Here is a 23,343-nt window from a genome sequence, read left to right as displayed (position 1 = left end):
ACTTTCATAAACCCCAGATTTGGACAGGTGCTATATTGCTTTCCAATGTGGTAGGACTGAACCAGAATTGGATTCTGCAGGAAAATACTATGGAAAATAAAAAGGTAACTGCTCTATATCTTGTTTATTGTAATTATGACTTTATATCTCATAATTGTGAATTTATTTCTCATAATCAATATCTCGGATTCTAAGATACATCAGCGAATTTGCAGCACAGATCAATCCCAAAACCACCCAAAATTACAGGTTTCTAATGAAGCGCAGGCCAGTGTTTTGCTGCGGACTAAGTCTGACTACCAAATTTCATTAAAATGAGCTGCACCTGATTGAGACACACCTGCCGTTTGACTGATGCACAAACAGCTTTAATCACTCAAGACTGTCTAGCCTTAACTTAGAAATAATAATTGAGGTATTCAAAACTGGTTCCTTTGAAGGGGTGTTAAATCCACTTTCTGTTTATGGGACTGCAATAATAGTTCAGTAAGGAGCGATATTTCTCCTACACTGCTGCATTAAATTCTATCTCATATCTGCGGCAGCTCATCATGTGCTATTTCAGCAGTTCTGGGCTGAGGTTTTAAAGTAGGGTTTTTTCCAGACCCTTAATGCAGCCCATAGTATGAATAAATGGCATGAAAATACGATATGGCTCTTATGGAGTCAGTGCCTATTCATGCAACATAATAGCAGTCATTTCCATATACTTCATTCTGAAAGGCCTTATCAAGAGAGCAAACACGGAGTCTCTCTTTATGTCAACAACTCTATCTGTGCACAATAGGGAGGACGAGAAATGTACCACAGTCTGTTCATGACAACAAAAACTGTTCATCATTTAACCTTGACCTTCACAGACTGCACCCGTACAGACTAATCATGCATGTTAAGTATCATCTAGCATGATTAATAAATAAACAAAAACAAAGTAAACCAGTACAGACTGTGGGAAAATAACATTAATCTCTCTCTGTCTCTTTCTGCCCTCCCCCAAAACTTGATTCCCAATCTCGCCTGTGCTTGCTGGTCAGCAATAATCAGACCCTCTTTCTGGAGGATTAGGCTCAAAGCTTAGTCCAGTGGAGCAGGCAGTGGATGGGGCCGGCCGGGCTGGGCTGGGGGGTGGTGTCAGGAGAGAGGGCAGGGTTTGGGGGGGGGTTGCGTACGGTCCCCCCTTATCAGAGCCATGCTGCTGGAGCCAGCCACACCGCAGGAGAGATTGCTTTCATACTCAGGCTGCCGTCGCAACAAAGCGCTCCAGTAATGCGATAATGTTCGGGTGCGGAGGGTGTTAAGAGCCTGATGTATTTATGTATTGTGTTTAGTCCATAATCAGACCCATCCAAATTGTGATCTCCGCACACTTGGTCTCCGGCCCATTAAAATTAGGTTAATGCTTTCAAAAAGAAAACGAAAAGATTTTTTTTTCTTAAATTCCGTTATAATTTTTTTTTAGACAAGTTGCTTTGGAAAGCTAGAGAATGAATGGGATGGAGAATAAAGAATGGAGCGATCACCTTCATTTCCTCTGAAGAGTAGGAGATGGACTTGACCTCACCCCCCAACCCCTACACCACTGCTCTGCTAGTGACAAACTGCATGGCTGTGATCAATTTTACAGAGCGGTAATAATGGTCACATCTTACAATAGAGATAGTACATCTTCTGTTCCTCTAGCTCAAACAGTAGAGCGTAGTGCTAGCAACGCCAAGGTCATGGGTCTGAGTGCCAGGAAATCCAAGAACTAATTAAATATACATATAAATATAAAAGAAGTATCTTATGCTTAACAAGGCTGGTTTTATTTGATAAAAAATACAATAAAAACAGTAACATTGTGAAATATTACTACAAATGAAATAACTGTTTTCTATTTCAATTTTTATTCTAAATTTAGTTTTGTTTGCCCCAAAAACAATTCTTATTAATATGTTGAAAGCAGTTGTGCTGCTTAATATTTTATGTATAAACTGTGATACATTTTAGGATTTTTTGTTCAAAAGTACATTTATTTTAAAATTGAAATATTTTGTAACAATGTCCTTTTGATCAATTTAAGGCATCTTTGCTAAATAAAAATATTAATTTCTTAAAACTATATATATATATATATATATATATATATATATATATATATATATATATATATATATATATATATATATATATATATATATATATATATATATATATATATACACACACACACACACATATATATACATATACATATATATATACATATACATATATATATATATATATATATATGTATATATATATATATGTATATATATGTGTATGTGTGTGTGTGTGTGTGTGTGTGTGTGTATATATATATATATATATATATATATATATATATATATATATATATATATATATATATATACACACACACACACACACACATACACATATATATACATATACATATACATATATATATACATATACATATATATATATATATATATATATATATATATATATATATATATATATATATATATTACTGACCCCAAACTTTTGAATGGTAGTGTACCTTAAGGGAAATGTAACGTAAAAATGAAATGTTATTTTATTTTTTTAGAAAAGCATCTGTCAATGCAGAAATAACTGCATAAATGTAAATGCAAATCTTCACTTTCAAATTTAATTTATCTCTAAATAGAGAAATGATTTTGGTTCCTTCTGCTCTGGTTCTAGCAAGATCTTTGATGTGGGAAAACAGTGTGTAATGAGCACACATACTGCTTTGTGTAGTTAATGCTTCTCAAATTTCAAATGATATTGTGTTTTAAAAAAGCATTTTTTTTCCTTTTTTATATTTACATGATGCATAACAATTACAGTATTACAGCCATTACACAATGATATCCAACTGTCTTCCCTTTTAAATAAAAAATACCTTCGAATTTTTGAAGGTTTCTGTAATTTAATTAACAAAAATAGAGACAGAGGGAAGAACACATTTGTCAGGCTTATAGAGATGTACTGTCATACAGGATGTGATCTCTCTATAAAGAGAGGAGTGCTATATGTTTGGACCTGATGTTCCCCACAGGTGTGCATTAGAGAGGAGCTCCAGTAATCACAGTGTTACCTGTCCCAGCGGTAAAAGAAAGCAAGTAAAGCCAGGCAATTATTAGAGCTAAAAGCCCTGTGGAAAGAGCCAGACCAGCCTCATTAAAGCTTTTTAATTGAAAGCAGGAGAGGCTGTGCTGCCTTTCCTCCTAAAATGTGCTAATGTGTGTGCATTGAGTGTGCGCGCGTGTATGTCTTTGGGCGAGTGTTCAATAGATGTGTGCTTGAAAGATATGCGCATGTATGTGCGTGTTTGTGTGTGTGTGTTACCGTAATCTCTGCAGCTGTGAGTTTCTCCATGTGTCGTGCTAGCTCAAGTGAGCTCTGGTTCTTCCTGTTCAGGTAAACCTGACACACCTGACTCCTCTCCATCAGCGAGAACAGCAGGAAGCGATCGCCAATCACTGCTGAAAACCACAGAGAAAGGTTAAAGGTGCATTTTTTTTTTGCATTTATAGCTAGAGATCATTTTTTCAAACAATAACGTCCCCCAAAATTTCTCTCAAAATATATAATTTGCTCTGTTTACTCTTTATCTACCTTTCATGAAGAGGACATTTGGTCCCCACAATACAGGTAAAGTCTGACCCACACATACAGAAATGAACAAAACAAATAATTTCCATAAGTGTTTGAGTCAGGGCAGTAGTTGAAGAGACTAATAAGGAGTCACAAAAGAGAGAGACTGTAAAGCCTGTAGGGTATGCAGCTTTCATGTTAAAGAGAGACACTTGCAGTGAAACTGTTGACAAGCTCTCCACACTGTGATTAGCAATTAACCTTCCCTTCCTAAAAAATTAATCTGTTTATGAAACCAATTAAACGGCAGAAAAATTAATACAAGCCATTCAGAGAAGCTGGTTTAGTTGAGGATGATATTCAGGGCTGGAATTTCCAACCTTAACAGCAATTAGAGACGGAATATCAGCGCTTCTGCAGTAATTATGAATCATCTCACATTCAAGCATAAAAAGGGAGCTCATTTCAAAGGAATAGCGTGTTAAATGCAGTAAGTTTACCATCGTTTTACCAAGTTTTACCTTAGCAAGTCTTCAATAACAAAGAAAACATGCACATTTGCAAAATGATGTACTGTGCATTAGAATGAACTGTGCATTAGAATTTGATGTACTGTGCATTTGAAAAGGTCATATTTTTGGAAATAATTTTTGCTTAAACGACAGTTTTTAGTTTAGCCACTTTAAGAGGCTCAAGAGTGATTTGGAAAAGCTAAATGTAAACGATACACTCTACCAAATTAATACCGATTATTTAAATGACATATTTTCCTTTTGAAAGATAAAACAAAAAGAAAAACATGGAATACTCAGCATGCTTTTAAAAGATTACAAAAATTCCAGAAAACATACTAATGTATTAGTGCTCAGTAATCATGGCCAAATTAAGGGGAAGATTCCGTGATAATCCTTCCAAAATAATTTCCAAATTTGTGTCCAGGGGCTAGTATACAGGTTTTGGAACATGTGAGCAGCGGGTTAAACCAGAATAAATCGATAAATTCCTCTAAATCTGCTTAGTTAGTTAATACTCCATTCCTTTAAAACATGTTTACAGGACTGTCTAAAACGCTTACAAGCAGTGATATTAATTTCTAGAAAGGTATAATACAATATTTGATGATGATGACACATTTCTGACTCACAAATAATCCGCATATTTTGATATTTAAATTTAGGTCATTATGTTTTGGGCATCTCAGATAGTTTTTACCTAAAACCACTGTAGGAGTTTCTTATACTATACAAATATTCCCAAACACCTCTCTTGTCATTGTTTGGCTGTCCATATACACCTTAAAACATCTTAACCTGTGACTGTACTAACGAAACAGCTACAGATGCAGTACAGATCATTCGTGAGTCAGAAATGTGTGTCCTTCACAACCAAAGGCCAATCAAAGTTTCTGATTTCTCTCTTTGTACTACAGAACTCACAAAGTAACTTCATCAAGGCCAGAACAGGTCTGACTGCGTGTGTGAAACTAACTGAATAAGTGACAGATGCAGAAGCCCTTCTGGCACCCCCACCCTTACACACTCTCTCTCTCTCACACACACACACACACACACACACACACACACACATAATTACTCTGGTAATTAGGGGCTCTGGGGGCCTGAATGGCACTCTATGGGGGGCTACTAGGAAAAGGGAAGGGGTGGGCTGACAGAGTGAGAGAGAGAAAGAGAGCGAGAGAGGTTTGTCAGGTATCTAGAGACCTGGCACAGAGAGCATTAGCCATATAAGCCCTAAACAATACATGATATGAGAAAATAATTAGCAGATTTGGGATAGTGTCCAATTTCACAAACCAGAAATAAGACAAGGAGGTATGCCAAATTCCTCAGATTCAGAAGGAACCTCGACATGTACATGTGTGTGTGTGTGTGTGTGTGCGCTTGTGTCCGTGCCTTTCGAACTTCCTTTGGAAGCAACGGAGGAGGAAGAAACAGAAGGGACTGGCGTTCGTGACCTGTGGGTGTGCATGCCACCCAGGCCCATGCTGGGAAAATGAGCAGTGAGTGAAACTGCAAAGAGTGAGGAAGAGACAAGAAGAGGAGAGAAAGAAAAGAGAGAGGAAGGGTAGTGTGCAAGTGTGTTTTTACTCACCATCGCTGATGGTGTCAGCAGGTAGTCGCCCCACCAGCGTTCTGTCAATAGCCACCCGTTCGACCTGATTTCCGCCCAGGGTAAGGGTCACCAACACACCTGATCTCAACAGCAGCTACACACACACACACAGTAACGCAACAGTCACACTGCTTCAGACTATAAATATCCAGAAAATTACATTCAAAGTAACATTTCACACAGACAAATGAATATTGGTTCATATTCTGCCAAAACTTACCTTCTTCTGTGGAACACAAATGAAAATATTTCAAAGGAAGTTTCAGTTGTTTGGATCAACATTATGAAAGTCAAAAATTTCAAGCTCCAAATCAAAACACTGATCAACGGATGCACACAAAACTATATCAAATATGGTGACACAAACTTCAAACGTCAATGAAGAACCAATAATTGGTGCATTAGAAGTTTGGACATCATATTTGATGTAATATTTCAAATAATACTGTAATGGGCTGGAATTACTCATTTTATCTCCAGAAAAAAGAAATTGAGGGAAAATTATGCCAATAAAAATATTTGAAATATCAAATATTCCCAAATTGTTTTCACATCAGTTTGGAGATTCAATTTGAAAATATAATTATGATTACAATTTTAAACTGTGATTAACTATAGAAATCCGCAACTAATTATAAACAATCTGCAGCACTACTTATAAATCACCTCAATGACCTTCACTTTTTAGGGCTAGAAGTTTTGAGTCCCGGTAACTTTCCATAATATGGACAAAAACAGCTGAAATATATCTTCTTTTGTGTTCCACAGAAGAAATTAAATCAAACAGGTTTGGAATTACATGAAAGTAAATGATGGCAAATGTAAAATTTTTAGGTGAAATATCCCTTTAAAAATTGCTGGTTGATAACATTTTGACTGAAATAAGGGGGAATTTCATCTCTATATCATGTCATAAAGCGATAAAGGTCACAGCTTCCAATCAGACTCTGCTGCTATGCGGGAAAAACCATGTCTGACCACCAAAAAAAAAAAAACGAACAAGGTTTGGTCTCCCTGACCTTTTCAAACGGCCGAAATCAAGCACTTTCGGTGCCGAAAATGTGTGCGCATGTGGCTGAAGAATCCATCCTTATTCAGCAGAAAACCACTGGGCTACAGTGATGTGCTTGGGAAGGGAATCTTTTTGATCCCAGAGATAAATTCCCCAGGAGTATTTGACACAAACAGCCTGCATATGCTCATTGCCTGACCTCTGCTACACGAGCCAACTCATGCCAAGAAGGCCTGATGCCTGCTGGGTACTGGTGCATGCTGGGTAAGGTACCTGACAGCACTGTTTGCTTCTCCATCTGACACTCATGACTGGGCATGACTGCAGCAGCTCCTGAGAGAAAGAGAGACAGAGAATGTGTAGTAGGAATGAGTGGATGCCGTCTGAGCGTTTTCAGGGTCAGGTTTAGAAGGATGTTTCCAGTTTCAGATATGGAGAGGCAGCAAAAATGAGCCCGAGTCGGACTGAACAAAGCTAGGTTTGTGTGAGAGAGCCAGAGGCAGAGAGAGAGAGTCAGCTCACAGTCCCAATCATCCCCCTCAAATATCCCCCACGATGACAGAGAGGCACCCACACAGGTGCTGAGAGAGAGCGAGCGAGAGAGGTCGGGGGGATTTTCTCCTTCCTTATGAAAGGAGGGAAAGACAGAGAATGCTCCTATTTGTTAATCGGACTGCAGGAAATGTAAACAAATACCTCTAGTTCCTTTAGGGCATCACGCAGCTTTTCCGGGCGATGGTTACTAAGGAACCATGGGTAACCCCGACCTGAGTGACAGAAAGAGAGGACGAAGACATGGGTATGAAATGCAACGTCATCTGTGGCCAGAAAGAAGCAATAAAAGACAACCAAAAGAATGTGTTTTTGTGTTTGTGGGTTTTTAAGGGCGAAGAGGATTGACCCTGAAATACAGCTCCACCTGAGGTCACTCTACAAATGAATCTGAGCTGACAGCACAAGAGTTAAATCCACTCAATTCAATCCTGATGATGATTTGGGTACAAACAAATGGGACACATTCAAACAGGAATGAATAGGAAAATAAGTACATTTGAAAAAGTTAACCCTAACTAATAATTTTCTAATGTCTTTTAAGCTTTATCTTCATTTGACCCAGTCTAAACTATTATAGTTTTTTAAATAATAACAATAATAAATAAGGTATATTTAATATTAATATATAGTAAGCAAAAAAAAATGTATGGTGGATTTTTATATTTTAAGACTTAATTCAAATGAAAAATTCTAATTTTATTAACATTGTTAAAACTTATATTTTGAACATTTTGTACATATTTACATCCACTGTAAAATATTTAATGAAATAAGCTAAAAAAAATCCCATTTGGATTCACGTTTTATGCAAAATTTAGTCCTTTTTAAAGCAAACTCTGTATTTCTTACACCTAAAACTCCAAAATAAACATTTTCCCTGAATCTACAATGCAAAGCGTAGATAAAACTTCCTCTTTCTTTTAATGTTTAAAACATTTCTCTATATTCATTAGCTAAAATATTTACTTTCATGATTTCTCTCATGTTGTAGACAGAACGGATTTAAAAGCGTAATATTAACTAATAGCGCAACAGAGGCTAAATTCAGTGTAACGCCGCAGTCTCATTCAATCAGCGCTCCCTGAGTTAGCACAGTCACCCGAGGGAAGAACTCAAAGTTACCATAACATATTAAACACATTAAATACGGCACTCCAAAATGCCTCGTTCCGCTCACAAAGCCCACCAAATTTCCGCTTAGATCTCAGTCCCTGTTTCCCTCTGGAGCAAACCAGCGAAGGGAAAAAAAAGGAGAAAGAAATGTTAATAGAATTCTCGGCTGAGTTCAATCTGTGAGTATGCGTTTGCATTTATGCATTAATATGTTCATCCGGGACAGGGACCCACGGAAATGGAGGAGGTCTGTTATTTGTTTTCTTAAAGATTCTGTAATCAAATCCAATCAGTTTTTTTATTATTATTTCTACACCATTAAGAAACATCTCCTGCCTTTTAGGAGTAAGTGGATGCAGAAATAAATGAATGCAAATGAATGAGAGAGGGTGGGAGACGAGCAGGACGGGGGCAAGAGGGGGACGGGTCTGTGTCTCCTGATAAGGGTGTTTGTGTTTCTCTCGAGGGCGACGGGAGTTACCCCACCAGCAGGGTGAGTGGGTAGGAGGTAACTGGCCATTACAGTGGGAAGACACTGGCCATACTGGCAATGAACATCTGACAACATCATAACTCAACTGAAAAAGAGAGTCAGTCTTATAATAATCTAAATTAAAAGGGGCAGAATGAAGCTGTACTTGTCTTAAAACAAATACAAAAACTCAAAAGCAAAGAAAAACTCTGTAATTGTTCAATGGTTAAATGTTTTTTGGACATACCATGGTAACATCACTGTATTCTTCATACTTTGGAGATCCATGGTACATGGATATACAGCAGCTATCATTCAATACAACACTGTACCATCGCATCAACAAAACACTTTTTGTAAGGGCCGGCTGTTGAAGACCTTAATGAGGTCTGGAGAATTGCTATAAATATACATTTCCTGTACAAAAGCTTGATAAATCACCATCACATTTTCCATCATCGTGACTTGCAGCGTTATGCAGTGTTTTTCATTAATGTTGCGTCAGGCTCATGAGGGTTAAAGAAGTGGAGGGAAAATGGAGTGATGTTTAATATTTGTCAGATTTGCACTAATGGGGCACTTCATTTCCCAGGCATCTGAAGCACAATTTAAATTAGGAATAGGATGAGTGTTGCTTCAGTAACATGCAAACCAATGTTCTTAAATAATGAGCTAATATGATCATTGACACGAAGGTTAATTGTTTGATGATGGATTACTTACTGTCTGCAAACTGCTGTTTCTCATTGTAGTAATGCTGATCTGTAGAAGAGGCTGCACAAAGAAGAAAAAAAAAAATTTAATGATTTTTTTTAATCTTTAGAAAGGATGCACAAGTGAATTGCATGTGCATACGTAGATGTTTTGTCTCTGGGGAGAAAGTAAACTCAGTTAAAACATACTTTTCACACACTAACAATATCACAGAAGCACAGAAACTCACAAACTCACTTCCACCACAGTGTCATTTCCATCGCATTTCAAATCAAGTATTGCGTTTATAGCTTTCTGTGATGGAAATTACATTTGAAATATTTTTGTAATAAAATGCAGAATCCTTTGTCCTGCTAATGCTAGCTGAGACACTAAATTACACAATTAAATAATATTTTTACACTTTTGCATTATTTAACAAAATAACACTTTTACTGGGAAAAACACGCAATTAAAGTACTGCTATTTAACATAAATGACATTTTCCTTGATGGCTCCTTATTGCTCTCAACTGACACGTTTGTCTACTTGGTAATCAAGTACACTCATTTTTAATAAAATTTTAGTGGTAGAACTGTATGTTATAATGAAAATTACTACATACATAATTAATTGCTGGATGTTGCTACAAGTTTAAAACCATTAAAAAACCTTTTCATTAGTTATCTAATGATATTTTATTTTTTGGCTTGTAAAATGTTTAAAACTAAATTTGGGATAAAGCAATGATATTAAAATGGTTTATGTGTGTTTTTTTTACTATTACAGTGTTTAACATATAATAGTATATTTTTTTTAAGATTGAATGTCTGTCTCTGGGTTAGGTTAAAACTATAAAATCTGTAAATAAAAACAAAACAAAAAAGTAGCAAAACAAATGAAGGAATGGTAAGACATTTCAGAGAAATTTTTAATGTAACAAGAAAAAAGAAATCAATCCCTGGCATGTAAAAGTGCCCATAGTTTGAGCAATACCCATGTGTGTGTAAAGTGTCTTTCTCAGCATATGGTCACTCAGTTGTCATCTCGCCCCAATGTGTGTGTTTGTCAGAACGAGTAAAACAGTGACTCATACAGTGAGAGGAACAGGTATGCCGACAGACGGAAATGACTGAGGGCAAGACCAAACTCCTGCTTTGTCAGCACGCTCTCTCTCCACCGTGCTATAGTACCATACCTTAAGCCCCATCTCACCCCAGAATCCCAGATCTCCAGCCCTCAGCGGCCCAGCCAGACGGCCCCCTTCTCTGCCTTGCTCTACAGGAGTCCTGCCTCTCTCTGCTGGAGGCCTGGACCTGCTGGACAGCTCCAGGATTACTGCTGCTAATCACATAAGGGCCATTCTGCCCCTGCCTGCCCCAGACACACACATCTGCTACGGGATAGAGGGGTGGAAAAAGCCCCCTTCCTCAAAGAAGCATGGGTCTCCTTCGCCCTCTGCTGGAGGCCGTGAGAAACAGCAGGTACCGCAATCAAACAAACTCAATTTCTGGGAATATTCAATTTTATAGTGTGGCTCTATAATGTATAAACTATGCACTACAGCTTAGTCATGAATCAGGTGAGTCATAAATCACAAATCAATTGTTATAATGTAATGATTTCATTACAATCATGAACACACACTAAAAAAATATATTTTTATTAATGATGTTTGTATACTGTTTTACAGTTTTAACATTAAGACTTATCTAAGACTGATCTCTGTTATTAATAAACAGTTGGTATGAGAAATAAACTAACACTCCACTATTACGCTCCCCTCAATTCTTGATTCTTCAAATCAATGAGACTTTAACCATCTGAAGGTTTTTATAACATCAAAGCATTTGTGTTTTTCATAGATAAAACAACTGAACAAACAAAACCTTTTAAGTCTCAAGTCTGAAGTATTAAAAATTAATAACATAAATTTGTTATTGTTTAAATCAATAAGCTTTTCACGTTTCAGAGCCGGCTGTGTCCTCTCATGAGGTGTCAGGATTATTAAATATTTAATCTGCGACATGTTAAAAAACTTCATCAAGAAACTTGGTAGCACTTCATTTGCCCAGAAGCATTTAGAGAGCATCTGTAACAGTGATGAGAAGGCAGACACGTGACTGCAGGCTTCTGCTAAGCTTATTTTAGGGCCAAATCTGAAAAATTAAAATATTAAAGTACAGCTGATAGTACTGCATGAATTTTGGTTGCTGAAAGTATAATTAAATCAAATAATCAATTAAAAAAAACTAAAAGAGGATTAAAAGGGGGTTTGTAGAACTTTGTGAATGATGTGTGTTTTGTTAGCGAAGATTCAATGTGTGTCTGGTGTTGAGTAACAATCACATGAGTAAATTATGACTTGTAATAATTAAAAAGCCTATGACTTGTACAATTAAAAAAACACACACAAAAAAAACAGTATTGCATGAAACAATCTGTTGTCAAAAGGGTCTTTAAAGCCTGAGTTTAACTAACAATATACATTGATCCTTATTAAAGTTATAAAGTGATTCAGTCAAGAGAAGTGAGTGATTTTTTGTTTGATTAACATTAATGACACAGATAGCAGTAGGTTTTTTAGGCTGCTGTCTCTTTAAGACTGAATGCCTGGATCTAATATACTGACAGACATCTGATTTCCTTCCCATCTGTTTATGTTCACTTAAAGCATAACTGACCGTCTTTACATAAATACTTGCCAAGACAGACCTTTTAACATGTTTTTGTGTATATTAGAGCGTTTATGCACGCATGAACCCCCAAGTATACATTGCTCATCAGCTCACATTGAATTGTTTTCAAATACGTCATCACGCATGAAAGACACATTATAGAGACGCGTGACATAAATTGGCTAGTCGCAGTGATCTAGTAGGCAGTTATCGTTATAGTTTTAGCATTTGTACGAAGACGTAAAAGATCACCATCTCTACGATTCACTTGAAAAGTAGATTGTCGATGTCTTTAAGATCGATCATGATATAAAATCGTCAGATCGCCCACCACTACACTGAAGCGTCATTTAGTGAATTTCAGTTAGGATTCAAGAGAAATGTATGCAAAAATACTGTGGTTCAGACAGGAAGACTGAAGTATACGTTATTTTTTCTTCCTTCCTCATTTTCATTCCTGTCAAAAATTAAATATGCCATTATCCTGATTAAGGTCTATAATGAAAATTTTATCTGACACATTAAAAAAAAAGTTATGATCAAACTTTAGAAATAAGAAATGTGAATGATTTAATTATATATTTAATAAAGACACAAGGTGATGCATACCTGGTTCTCCTTTTTCATAGAGCTGGTATGTGCCAATATCTGTATCTGTGAAAAGGGATATAAAAAGGAGGAAATGGTTTCATCTAAATACAAAATAAAACATTGAGTTTGTTAGCAAAAAACACCTACCGTCTAATACAAAATATAGTGAGGAGTTTTGCACTTTTGGCTGCAGTAGACAAAATGTCCTTTAAGCAATGTCAAAGAAAACTGGATTTCTAAGAGAGCTGTGAGCACCTGGAATGTTTGACTTTGCATTAGATTTAAAGATGGACTCTTCATGGACTGTGTACCTCTGACATGGTATAACAAATAAACATGGACTACACCATTTCCATCCACCCATCCATCCATGTTGATGCATAATTTTTAAAGTTTTCATTCATTTCATTCCCTCTCTCTCTCTGTCACTCAGTATATGGGTCAGGAGGTCTGGCTACAGGCGATAGAGCTGCAATCACATACAAATACTCGCACACAGATTGCAGAACACAATAAAACACATGTACACAAACATGCATGCATATAATCCACGACAACATGTTATCACAGGATTTTCCAAATAACTGATAACTGGCCTCGTCTGTGAGAAAAAGAAAATACAAATTGCTCTTACACACACTTACAGTACATCAGAACAGCCAAGAAGAAAAATCAAAGCGCAAAAAAGGAACAAACGTGCAAAAAAGGTTACAAAAAGAGCGGAGGATGTGAGGATTTTAGCTATAAAGAACAAGTAAAGAACAAAAAGAATGGCACGACAAATTGAAATGTTGTGTGTTATGAGGTATTTATCACAAACTGTCTCTTAAAAGCTATAATTAAGGATGACATCAATTTAATTACAGGCCACAGAATGTCTCTAGTAAAATAACTAACCGCTCTGGTGTAATAACAACCACCATAAGTGTGTGACACAGCAGTTTAACCAGCTCTGAAAGAACTAATATTCGTTATTACACAAGACAAAGTCAGACAGAGGTGTACAGGTGCATTTAATGAGAAGAAAAGAAGGCGACAAAGGGAAGATAGCAGTAATACACATACAAGAGGTAACCAAATGTGTGAAAGAGAGACTTTTGGTGTGTTTTAATTACCTGGGACTTTCAGGCTGTTCCTGAAGGACCACAAGTGCAGCTCCGCCAGGCAGAACGACATCTGATCGAACTCAAACAGGAGTCTGTCCAAACAGGGAGAGAGCCAGTGAGAAAGAGGAAGGGCAGACAGAACAATAGCGGAGATATGCAACAAGAGCCCTGCACTGTCTCTTTCATATCACCACAGAGACCTCAAGAGAGCTGCAGAGATAGGGAGGATTGTTTTCAGAGTGTAACTAGTTTTTGGCACCTTTGGTCCACACTAAAAAAGAGGAGCGATTTGAGTTCATACACATGCAAAAAACACATCAACTTAAAGGAAATGAAAAAGGATGAATCCTCTACACAGATAAAAATATGCATCTCAAGGGTGCTTACTGACACAACATGCTGGCACACACACCAGACTGTCACACCACTCACACACTCTGTTTTTTCAAACACACACACTCGCTCCTGCTGTGTGTCTGGGTTTGAGCCAGAGCTCTGTGCCAGGTGTCAGCACAGTGTGGAACACCTCTGCACATCTCAACAAGGTGAACACACCTCTGTCTCCTCCACACACACACTGCGACAACTCTCTGAACTAGTGGGCTACAACACACTCTTTCTTTCTCAGACAGATGGCATTTAAAAATAACTGTATATTCATTCCAGCCAGCTACAGATGATATGAAATGACATGTCTAAAAAATTAAATAAATTAGTCAAATACTAAATTAGAATAGCCTTTATTAATTTGGCAATTTTATCTAAGGATGCACAATATATTGATACCACATTGGTTATCAGCTGATGTTGAGTTTTTTTATTTTTTATGAATTGCATTGGTCGATACTGATTATTTAATTGTGCATTTTCATTTCCTCTGTTGTTTTACATTTATATTACCTTTGCTCATTTAAAGTTAATCTTTTTTAAAAACGAATAATTTAATAACACTGTTACATGTAATCCTTAGCAAATCTCATAATGATCATTTTTTTTATATTGTAGAATATAAATGCTGTGATGCCTAAATTCATTTAGCATTTATATTTTGAATTCATTTAGACAAAGATGTATAGAAATTTAAAGGGATAGTTCACTTTCAGTTGCTGGCCCCCATTGACTTCCATAGTATGGAAATAATAATAAAAAATAAAAAACACAATGCAAGTCAATGAGGAACAATTGAAGGTGAACTATGCCATTTACCAGTGAAATTAATATAATCAAAAGTGTTAACATTGGTACATTCAAACTTTAAAAAAAGGAGTCTTTCAGTTGATTAAAAATGCTGAGATGTGAGGATGGGGCTTCTACAGCAGTGTTTAAATCCTAAAGGTTAACTGTAAGTACTGAATTAAAGGCAATAATTTAGCTACATACAGTAAAAACAGTATATGGCAATGTGGCATGAAATATCAGAAATGTTAATTCAATTAACTCTCAATATATCAAAAAGTTAACACTTTCAGCAGTCAGTGATAGAGAATCACAGTGAGATGTTGCAGGCCGGACACAAACCTGCAACACCCATATGAGCACCGTAGTTCATGGCTTATGGCACAGCTTCAGCAGAAACATGGAGTTTGACTGAGACCGAACAACTTTCAAATATCCTTGGTCTAGACATCTATCCATCCATGTGACCTGTTTGGATGGCTAAAGGTTGCAGAAAAAATTAAATCTAATGTCATATTGAAGGAAGAGCAGCATCTCTGCTTTCTGTCTGTGTCACAGGGTTAGCGCTGAGCATGCCAAGTCTTATCTCGAGGCCTGGGTTAACAGAGGGGGAGAGGGAGAAAGAGAAAGAGAGAGGGGCAAAAAATTCTGCCACTTTCCTAAATAAATAAATAAATAAATAAATTTACCACAAACATAAAATAACACTAAACCAAAAAAAAAAAAAAAAGTGTTGGGAAAACGCTGTCCCCAGCACAGCCTCTTAACAAGTTTACTGACATAAGAGGATTCTTTCATCTTCTCGCTAGCTTTTAGAGCGAGTCAGCTCTTTCTCTCTCTCCCGACAGAAACCCAATTTCTCCACAGAGGGAAGAAGCTTCAATTCACACTTTGAGATGGACAGTCAGGCAGAAGGCTCATTTTTGATGACCCTGTCTCAAAACGGCCACGATAAGCTAGAAAATGAGACAGAATTGCATCTTTATTTTTGGCATCAGGGTGACGCAAGGCTGCACTCCACAACACAGGCTGGAGAAGCACTTGGAGTGAAACAAAAAGAGACAATTCATCTCATTGTTCCACCCAAATTAAGACATGAGAATGACCTGAATGGCAAATTAGCAAAACCGCTTATCAAAACACAGCGCACACTCCCTTCCTGGCACTCATTGGAGACACAGCGCTCCCTGCGCGCTCGTTCACAGAGTCAGCGGGCACGTCCCAGAATGCCGTGCTGCAGATGCCACAGTGTCGTGAACACAGCAGCGCCGGCCGGCCGTGGCAAGCTGCTGAAGTGGCCGCACATTTGCATGCGTTAATGGGCTTTCATTGTGCTGTGCGTGAGCAAATTAAGAAGCAGTATTTACTGATCTGGGGAAGAACAAAAGAGAGGTCAGCCAGTGGGACAAACACAACCCCTCTACCCCACACACTGAAGCACAGCTTTGAGTTTTTCAATGCTGAGTGTTTTTGAAATGGCTTTTCCAGAAATTGTGATTGATTGTTTAATTGGCTGTCTGAGAGTTCCTAGTAATTGTTTCTCTGCTTTGTTTCAGGTGTGTGTAGGCAGAGAATAGCTATGTTTCCATCCAAAGTTGGAAACTATCGCATTAACATTTGCAAATAAACACCATTTCCATCCAACCAGTCAAAGAGGACAAAATCGTCACTTCCTGATAAACTGGCACTAACTAAGAAAATTAAGTGAAGCCATTGAGTATATATAATAATAATAAATTACTTGCGCATCAGAACGAGCAGACGAAACACAAAAAATGTGGTCAATGCTTACGGAGCTGGATGCCTGCTGTTTGGGAATGTTGTTGTGTTAGACAGTTCCGGGAGGCAATTATCCAGAAATACTTTGACGACAGACTTTGCTCAGTCATCTCAGAATCACCATAACCACATTTGAGATGCTGTGCAACAAGATCGGTCCACTGGTTAGTCAAGTTATGCAAAGTCATGTGACTTTTTGATGCTCATGGAAATGTGTTTCCATCTTCCATCATCCGCATTAACTCTTTTAAGTCAAAAACCGCCTCAAGTGAGCGTAAAAACTTGGCGAATCAAGGAAATATTTCCCTGAAATTTGACGTTTCCATCACTTGTTTCTGATGCATAAAAACAGGGTGATGGAAACATAGCTGATGTTAACAGTTTGTGAAGAAAGGGACAGTTTTTGTGCAGTGCATGAGATTAAATCTGCATTTGCAATTCTGGTTCTCTTTTTTTTTTTCAAGCAGAGGATATCTCATTGAGACCAGCCAGCTTAGTGGAAAGAGAAATGTGTAAATGTTCTCTTTTTTTTTTTTTTGTGTGTGTGAAAAACACGGGTATTCCTTTGAGAAAACTGACAAGTGCCTGTGACAGGCCTCTTCTGTGTCTATGGTGTGTATGTGAGGCAGAGGAAGCCCATTTACAGTGGTGTGAAAAAGTGTTGGCCCCCTTCCTGATTTTTTTATTTTTTTGCATGTTTGTCACACTTTAATGTTTCAGATCATCAAACAAATTTAAATATTAATCAAAGATAACACAAGTAAACAACATGCAGTTTTTGAATTAAGTTTTTTTATTATGAAGGGAAAACAAAATCCAAACCCACATGGCCCTGTGTGAAAAAGTGCTTGCCCCCTAAACCTAATAACTAGTTGGGCCACCCTTAGCAGCAACAACTGCAATCAAGCGTTTGCGATAACTTGCAATGAGTCTGTTACAGCGCTGTGGAGGAATTTTGGCCCACTCATCTCGGCAGAATTGTTGTAATTCAGCCACATTGGAGGGTTTTCGAGCATTAACAGCCTTTTTAAGGTCATGCCACAGCATCTCAATAGGATTCAGGTCAGGACTTTGACTAGGCCACTCCAAAGTCTTCATTTTGTTTTTCTTCAGCCATTCAGAGGTGGATTTGCTGTTATGTTTTGGATCATTGTCCTGCTGCAGAAACAAAGTTCGCTTCAGCTTGAGGTCACGAACAGATGGCCGGACATTGTCATTCAGGATTTTTTGGTAGACAGCTGAATTCATGGTTCCATTTATCACAGCAAGTCTTCCAGGTCCTGAAGCAGCAAAACAGCCCCAGACCATCACACTACCACCACCATATTTTACTGTTGGTATGATGTTCTTTTTCTGAAATGCTGTGTTACTTGTAAAAGTTCAACTTTTGTCTCGTCAGTCCACAGAGTATTTTCCCAAAAGTCTTGGGGATCATCAAGATGTTTTCTGGCAAAACTGAGACAAGCTTTTATGTTCTTTTTGCTCAGCAGCGGTTTTCGGCTTGGAACTCTGCCATGCAGGCCATTTTTGCCCAGTCTCTTTCTTATGGTGGAGTCATGAACACTGGCCTTAACTGTGGCAAGTGAGGCCTGCAGTTCTTTAGATGTTGTTGTGGGGTCTTTTGTGACCTCTTGGATGAGTCGTCGCTGCGCTCTTGGGGTAATTTTGGTCAGCCGGCCACTCCTGGGAAGGTTCACCACTGTTCCATGTTTTCGCCATTTGTGGATAATGTGGTTCGCTGGAGTCCCAAAGCTTTAGAAATGGCTTTATAAGCTTTTCCAGACTGATAGACCTCAATTACTTTCTCATTTGTTCCTGAATTTCTTTCTGAATATGATGTGTAGCTTTTGAGGATCTTTCGGTCTGCTTCACTTTGTCAGGCATTTCTTGATTGCGAACAGGTGTGGCAGTAATCAGGCCTGGGTGTGGCTAGAGAAACTGAACTCAGGTGTGATAAACCACAGTTATGTTTTAACGGGGTTTGTCACGCAGGGCCATGTGGGTTTGGATTTTGTTTTCCCTTCAAAAAAAAAAACTATCTTCTTTTCTTTGGGCAGCATCACAAGACCTCCAGAAAAACAGCGTACAGGTCTCCTCCAGTGTTTGAACTTAGACCTAAAATCTACAACCCGAATTATAACCCAAAATGTTGGGATGTTTTTTTAAATTTGAATAAAATGAAAACAAAGACTTTCAAATCACATGAGCCAATAGTTTATTCACAATAGAACATTGAGAACATAACAAATGTTTAAATGGAGAAATTTTACACTTTTATCCACTAAATGAGCTCATTTCAAATTTGATGCCTGCTACAGGTTTCAAAAAAGTTGGCATGGGGGCAACAAAGGGCTGAAAAAGCAAGACATTATGAAACGATTCAGCTGGGAGAACATCTAGCAACTAATTAAGTTAATTGACATCAGGTCTGTAACATGATTAGCCATAAAACAGATGTCTTAGAGAGGCAGAGTTTCTCAGAAGTAAAGATGGGCAGAGGCTCTCCAATCTGTGAAAGAGTGTGTAAAAAGATAGTGGAATACTTTAAAAACAACGTTCCTCAACATCAAATTGCACAGACTATGCCAATCTCATCATCTACAGTGCATAACATCATCAAAAGATTCAGAGAAACTGGAGAAATCTCTGTGCGTAAGGGACAAGGCCGAAGACCTTTGTTGGATGCCCGTGGTCTTCGGGCCCTCAGACGACACTGCATCACTCATCGGCATGATTCTGTCATTGGCATTACTAAATGGGCCCAGGAATACTTCCAGAAACCACTGTCGGTAAAGACAATCCGCCGTGCCATCTGCAGATGCCAACTAAAGCGCTATCATGAAAAAAGGAAGCCATATGTGAACATGGTCCAGAAGTGCCGTCGTGTCCTGTGGGCCAATGCTCATTTAAAATGGAAAAGTGGAAAAGTGTTCTATGGTCAGACGAGTCCAAATTTGACATTCTTGTTGGAAATCACAGACGACGTGTCCTCCGGGCTAAAGAGGAGGGAGACCTTCCAGCGTGTCATCAGCGGTCAGTTCAAAAGCCAGCATCTCTGATGGTATAGCGGTGCATACAGTATGGGCAGCTTGCATGTTTTAGAAGGCACCATGAATGCTGAAAGGTATATAAAGGTTTTAGAGCAACATATGCTCCCCTCCAGACGATGTGTATTTCAGCAGGACAATGCAAAACCATTTACTGCAGCTATTACAACAGCATGGCTTCGTAGTAGAAGAGTCCGGGTGCTGAATTGGGCTGCCTGCAATCTAGATCTTTCACCTATAGAGAACATTTGCCGCATCATTAAACGAAAAATATGTCAAAGATGACCACGAACTCTTTAGCAGCTGGAAACCTATATCAGGCAAGAATGGGACCAAATTCCAACACCAAAACTCCAGAAACTCATAACCTCGATGCCCAGATGTCTTCAAACCACTTTGAAAAGAGGAGATGCTACACCATGGTAAACATGCCCCCGTCCCAGCTATTTTGAGACCTGTAGCAGGCATCAAATTTAAAATGAACTCATTTTGTGCATACAATTTTAAACTTTCTCAGTTTAAACATTTGTTATATTATCTATGTTCTATTGTGAATAAAATATTGGCTCGTGATTTGAAATTCTTTTAGTTTTCATTTTATTCTAATTTAAAAAACGTCCCAACATTTCCGGAATTCAGGTTGTAGCTTGTCCAAAAGTGTGCCCATAAAAGGCCTGTAAAGACAGACATCATAATATCATTGACAAACAAACAAACAAAAATAAATTAGTGGAGTATTAACAGAAGAATTTGAATTAAGTTTGGATAAAACTGCTGACAAGTCTCAGCTTGGTTAATTGACAACTTCAACAAGGATGTTCTGTTTCATTATTTAAATTTTAATAAATTTTGTTAATGATGTTGTGCCATGCATCTGACTTCTTCACATTTGACTGAACAATCAACAGCAATTTTTAACATACTACAGCATATTGTAACTCATGCAAATGAACACACATTTGTCCCACATATTTAGTAAACTTCTGCAAGAGACATTCAAGTCTGGAGTTGTTCCTACACATGAAAACATACAGGAACCACACTGAGCAGCTGTCAAACTACTTCTAATCCTGATCCTGTGGCCAACATGTTCCCTACCTCCTCTAGCCATATCTGCCCCTCAGGTGGACATCTCCAACTGCCTGTCTAAACATTGGGCTGAGCAGAGGAACACAGTCAGTCTACCTGAGATCTGTTCAAAGGAAACAGAAAGACAGCAGTTGAGACTTTCACCACAGACAATCAGCCAAACCAACCAAATGTGCATCACGATAAAATTTATGATGAGTTATTATGATGTATAAAGGGTCATTTCTATAAAGATCTGCCATATTACTGCTTTTTATTGTGCTATGACAGTGACAGTAAAGGCATTGACATTAAAGGAATCGTTCACGGTGTGATCCGATGGGGCACTGGATTGAATTGGATAGCATTTAAAAACTTTGGGTTAAAATCCATCATTGACCAACTCCAAATGAGGTTTTATTCACCCGAAATCAGTCCCAATGTGTCTTGGGAAAATATTAACTTTGGTTTTAATATGGTCAAGTGTGATACAATCACTGAAAACACATGTTAATGCCAAGTGTTAAGGAAGCCTATGAAAAGCATGCAGCACTTGTATGTTTCCCGTAAGTCTCTAAATGACACATTAGATTTGTCACAGCAGGTGAGCATTAAAGTCAAACAGTACTGAGAATGTTTCACAACAAGGACAGGGAGCATCTGGCCCTCCGGTCCTGCTCAGATTTAAAAGGCAACATAATTAAATCCCTGGGAAAACGAATCTTTATCAAAGTCTTATCGGTGCTCTCTCCCTCTCTTTCTCTCTCTCAAGCACACGTATTCACATTAATATTCAACCTGAGCAAAGGATGAGTCCATCAGGCAATCTTTCTGTTTGCCCAGTGGTCGACCACAAAGAGACGTTGTTCCTCTTTTCGCTTATTTAATCAGGCCCAGATTAAATTTATCATTCCTCATTTATGGCACTCTCGCTTTAACTGTACCTTTAGTTCTGCCCTTCATAGTCAATTATCATCCACACCGCCAGCCTTTGATTTATTTAATGCAATCAAGCAACTCTACATTTTTTTTATTCTATTTCATTTGACTTTTTTCAAAGCAACAGGACCTTAGCGACGAACGAGAACACAGGGCAAATTGAATAATAAAAAATGTCAGAAAAAATTAAAAAGGTCATGCCGGTGAATTCACGTGCAGAGCACAGATAACCACCGCAGAGTTTAGCTGACTGCAGCAGAAAGACGGAACGAAAATCATCAGCAAGTGATTGACCCCTGGTGATCCCGCGGCCCTATCCAGGGTCATGACGGAGAGTGGAGAGAGATGCACCTGCTGATTTCAGGAGATGACTGAGGGAAAAGCAGACATGTCCTCTCTTGACTTTCCCTCTCTCTCTCTCTCTCTCATTTCAGAACTTTCTTCAGTCACAGACACAAGTAAAAGTGTCCCATCTAACCTGGACTGACAGCTGAAATTACAGACAATGGAAACTGCCACAGGTTATGGACTGCAGCCCCCCAAACACCCCTCAAAAAGGCATTCATAATTTCACCTTAACCCTTCACCTCACATTTCCCCTTTTAGAAAATCATAACAACCTTTTCCTGACACTTGCTGTGATTTTAGTACTCATTAGGTTTCACACACCACACTCATAGACAGCAGCAAAATACCAATAATATATTTAAATAATGTTTACTATGTATATAAGCATAATAACTCTATATACTTTTTTGTGTGTTGACTCCGTTTCAGTATTACCACTGTTTTTCCTTTCTCCCTCTCCTCTGTATCTCAAGCTGAAGTTACTGAATTGAAAATATAAAACAGTACAACCAAAAGAAAACAGAAAAGGCAGCAGCTCTTATCAGAGTTCTCTAGGGCACAGCCTGGCCACGGCCATCAGCATTAACATTAAAGAGACACAAAACAATGGAAAACACTTTGGGAGTGAGAAACGAAAAGGGGAATGTGGAAGTCAAACATACAAGTAGATGTGCTGACAAAATGGTGTCACAGATTACAGAAGGGCATGATGGGATACTGGAGGATGCCCAGGAGTGCTGTAGGGAGAGTGATAAGACAGGAGAAAGAAGATGATGTGGAGAGAGAGAGAGAGAGAGAGAGAGAGAGGAAGTGATGATAAGAGTGATAAGTAGCCCAATAAACAGAGGAGGAGAGAGAGAAAGCAAAAGGGTGGGAGTCTATCAAAACATTCAAAAGACAGCCAAACTGGAACAATAAACTGAAGAATCTTGCTAAACAAGCTTTTGTTTCACATGGGTTTTGTTGGTCATATATGGTTACAAGCTGTTCTAGATGGCCAATCAGTTTCACTTTGAGCAGGCGG

General features: G+C 38.1%; 1 protein-coding gene across 1 annotated transcript in view; it reads right to left on the bottom strand.

The window, feature by feature from the left end:
- The window catches only part of LOC306850381 (WD repeat-containing and planar cell polarity effector protein fritz homolog), a 55,404-nt gene that overhangs the window by 19,538 nt on the left and 12,523 nt on the right, over nucleotides 1–23,343 (bottom strand). The window contains 8 exon segments of the mRNA XM_079385983.1: nucleotides 3,361–3,497; nucleotides 5,722–5,836; nucleotides 7,028–7,087; nucleotides 7,451–7,521; nucleotides 9,618–9,668; nucleotides 12,875–12,919; nucleotides 13,972–14,054; nucleotides 21,063–21,156. Coding sequence (XP_079242109.1) covers nucleotides 3,361–3,497; nucleotides 5,722–5,836; nucleotides 7,028–7,087; nucleotides 7,451–7,521; nucleotides 9,618–9,668; nucleotides 12,875–12,919; nucleotides 13,972–14,032 — 540 coding nt within the window. The 5' untranslated portion in view covers nucleotides 14,033–14,054; nucleotides 21,063–21,156.

This window comes from Barbus barbus, assembly GCF_936440315.1.
Source record: "Barbus barbus genome assembly, chromosome: 30".
NCBI lineage: Eukaryota > Metazoa > Chordata > Actinopteri > Cypriniformes > Cyprinidae > Barbus > Barbus barbus.
This window is presented reverse-complemented; position numbering and strand designations above follow the sequence as displayed.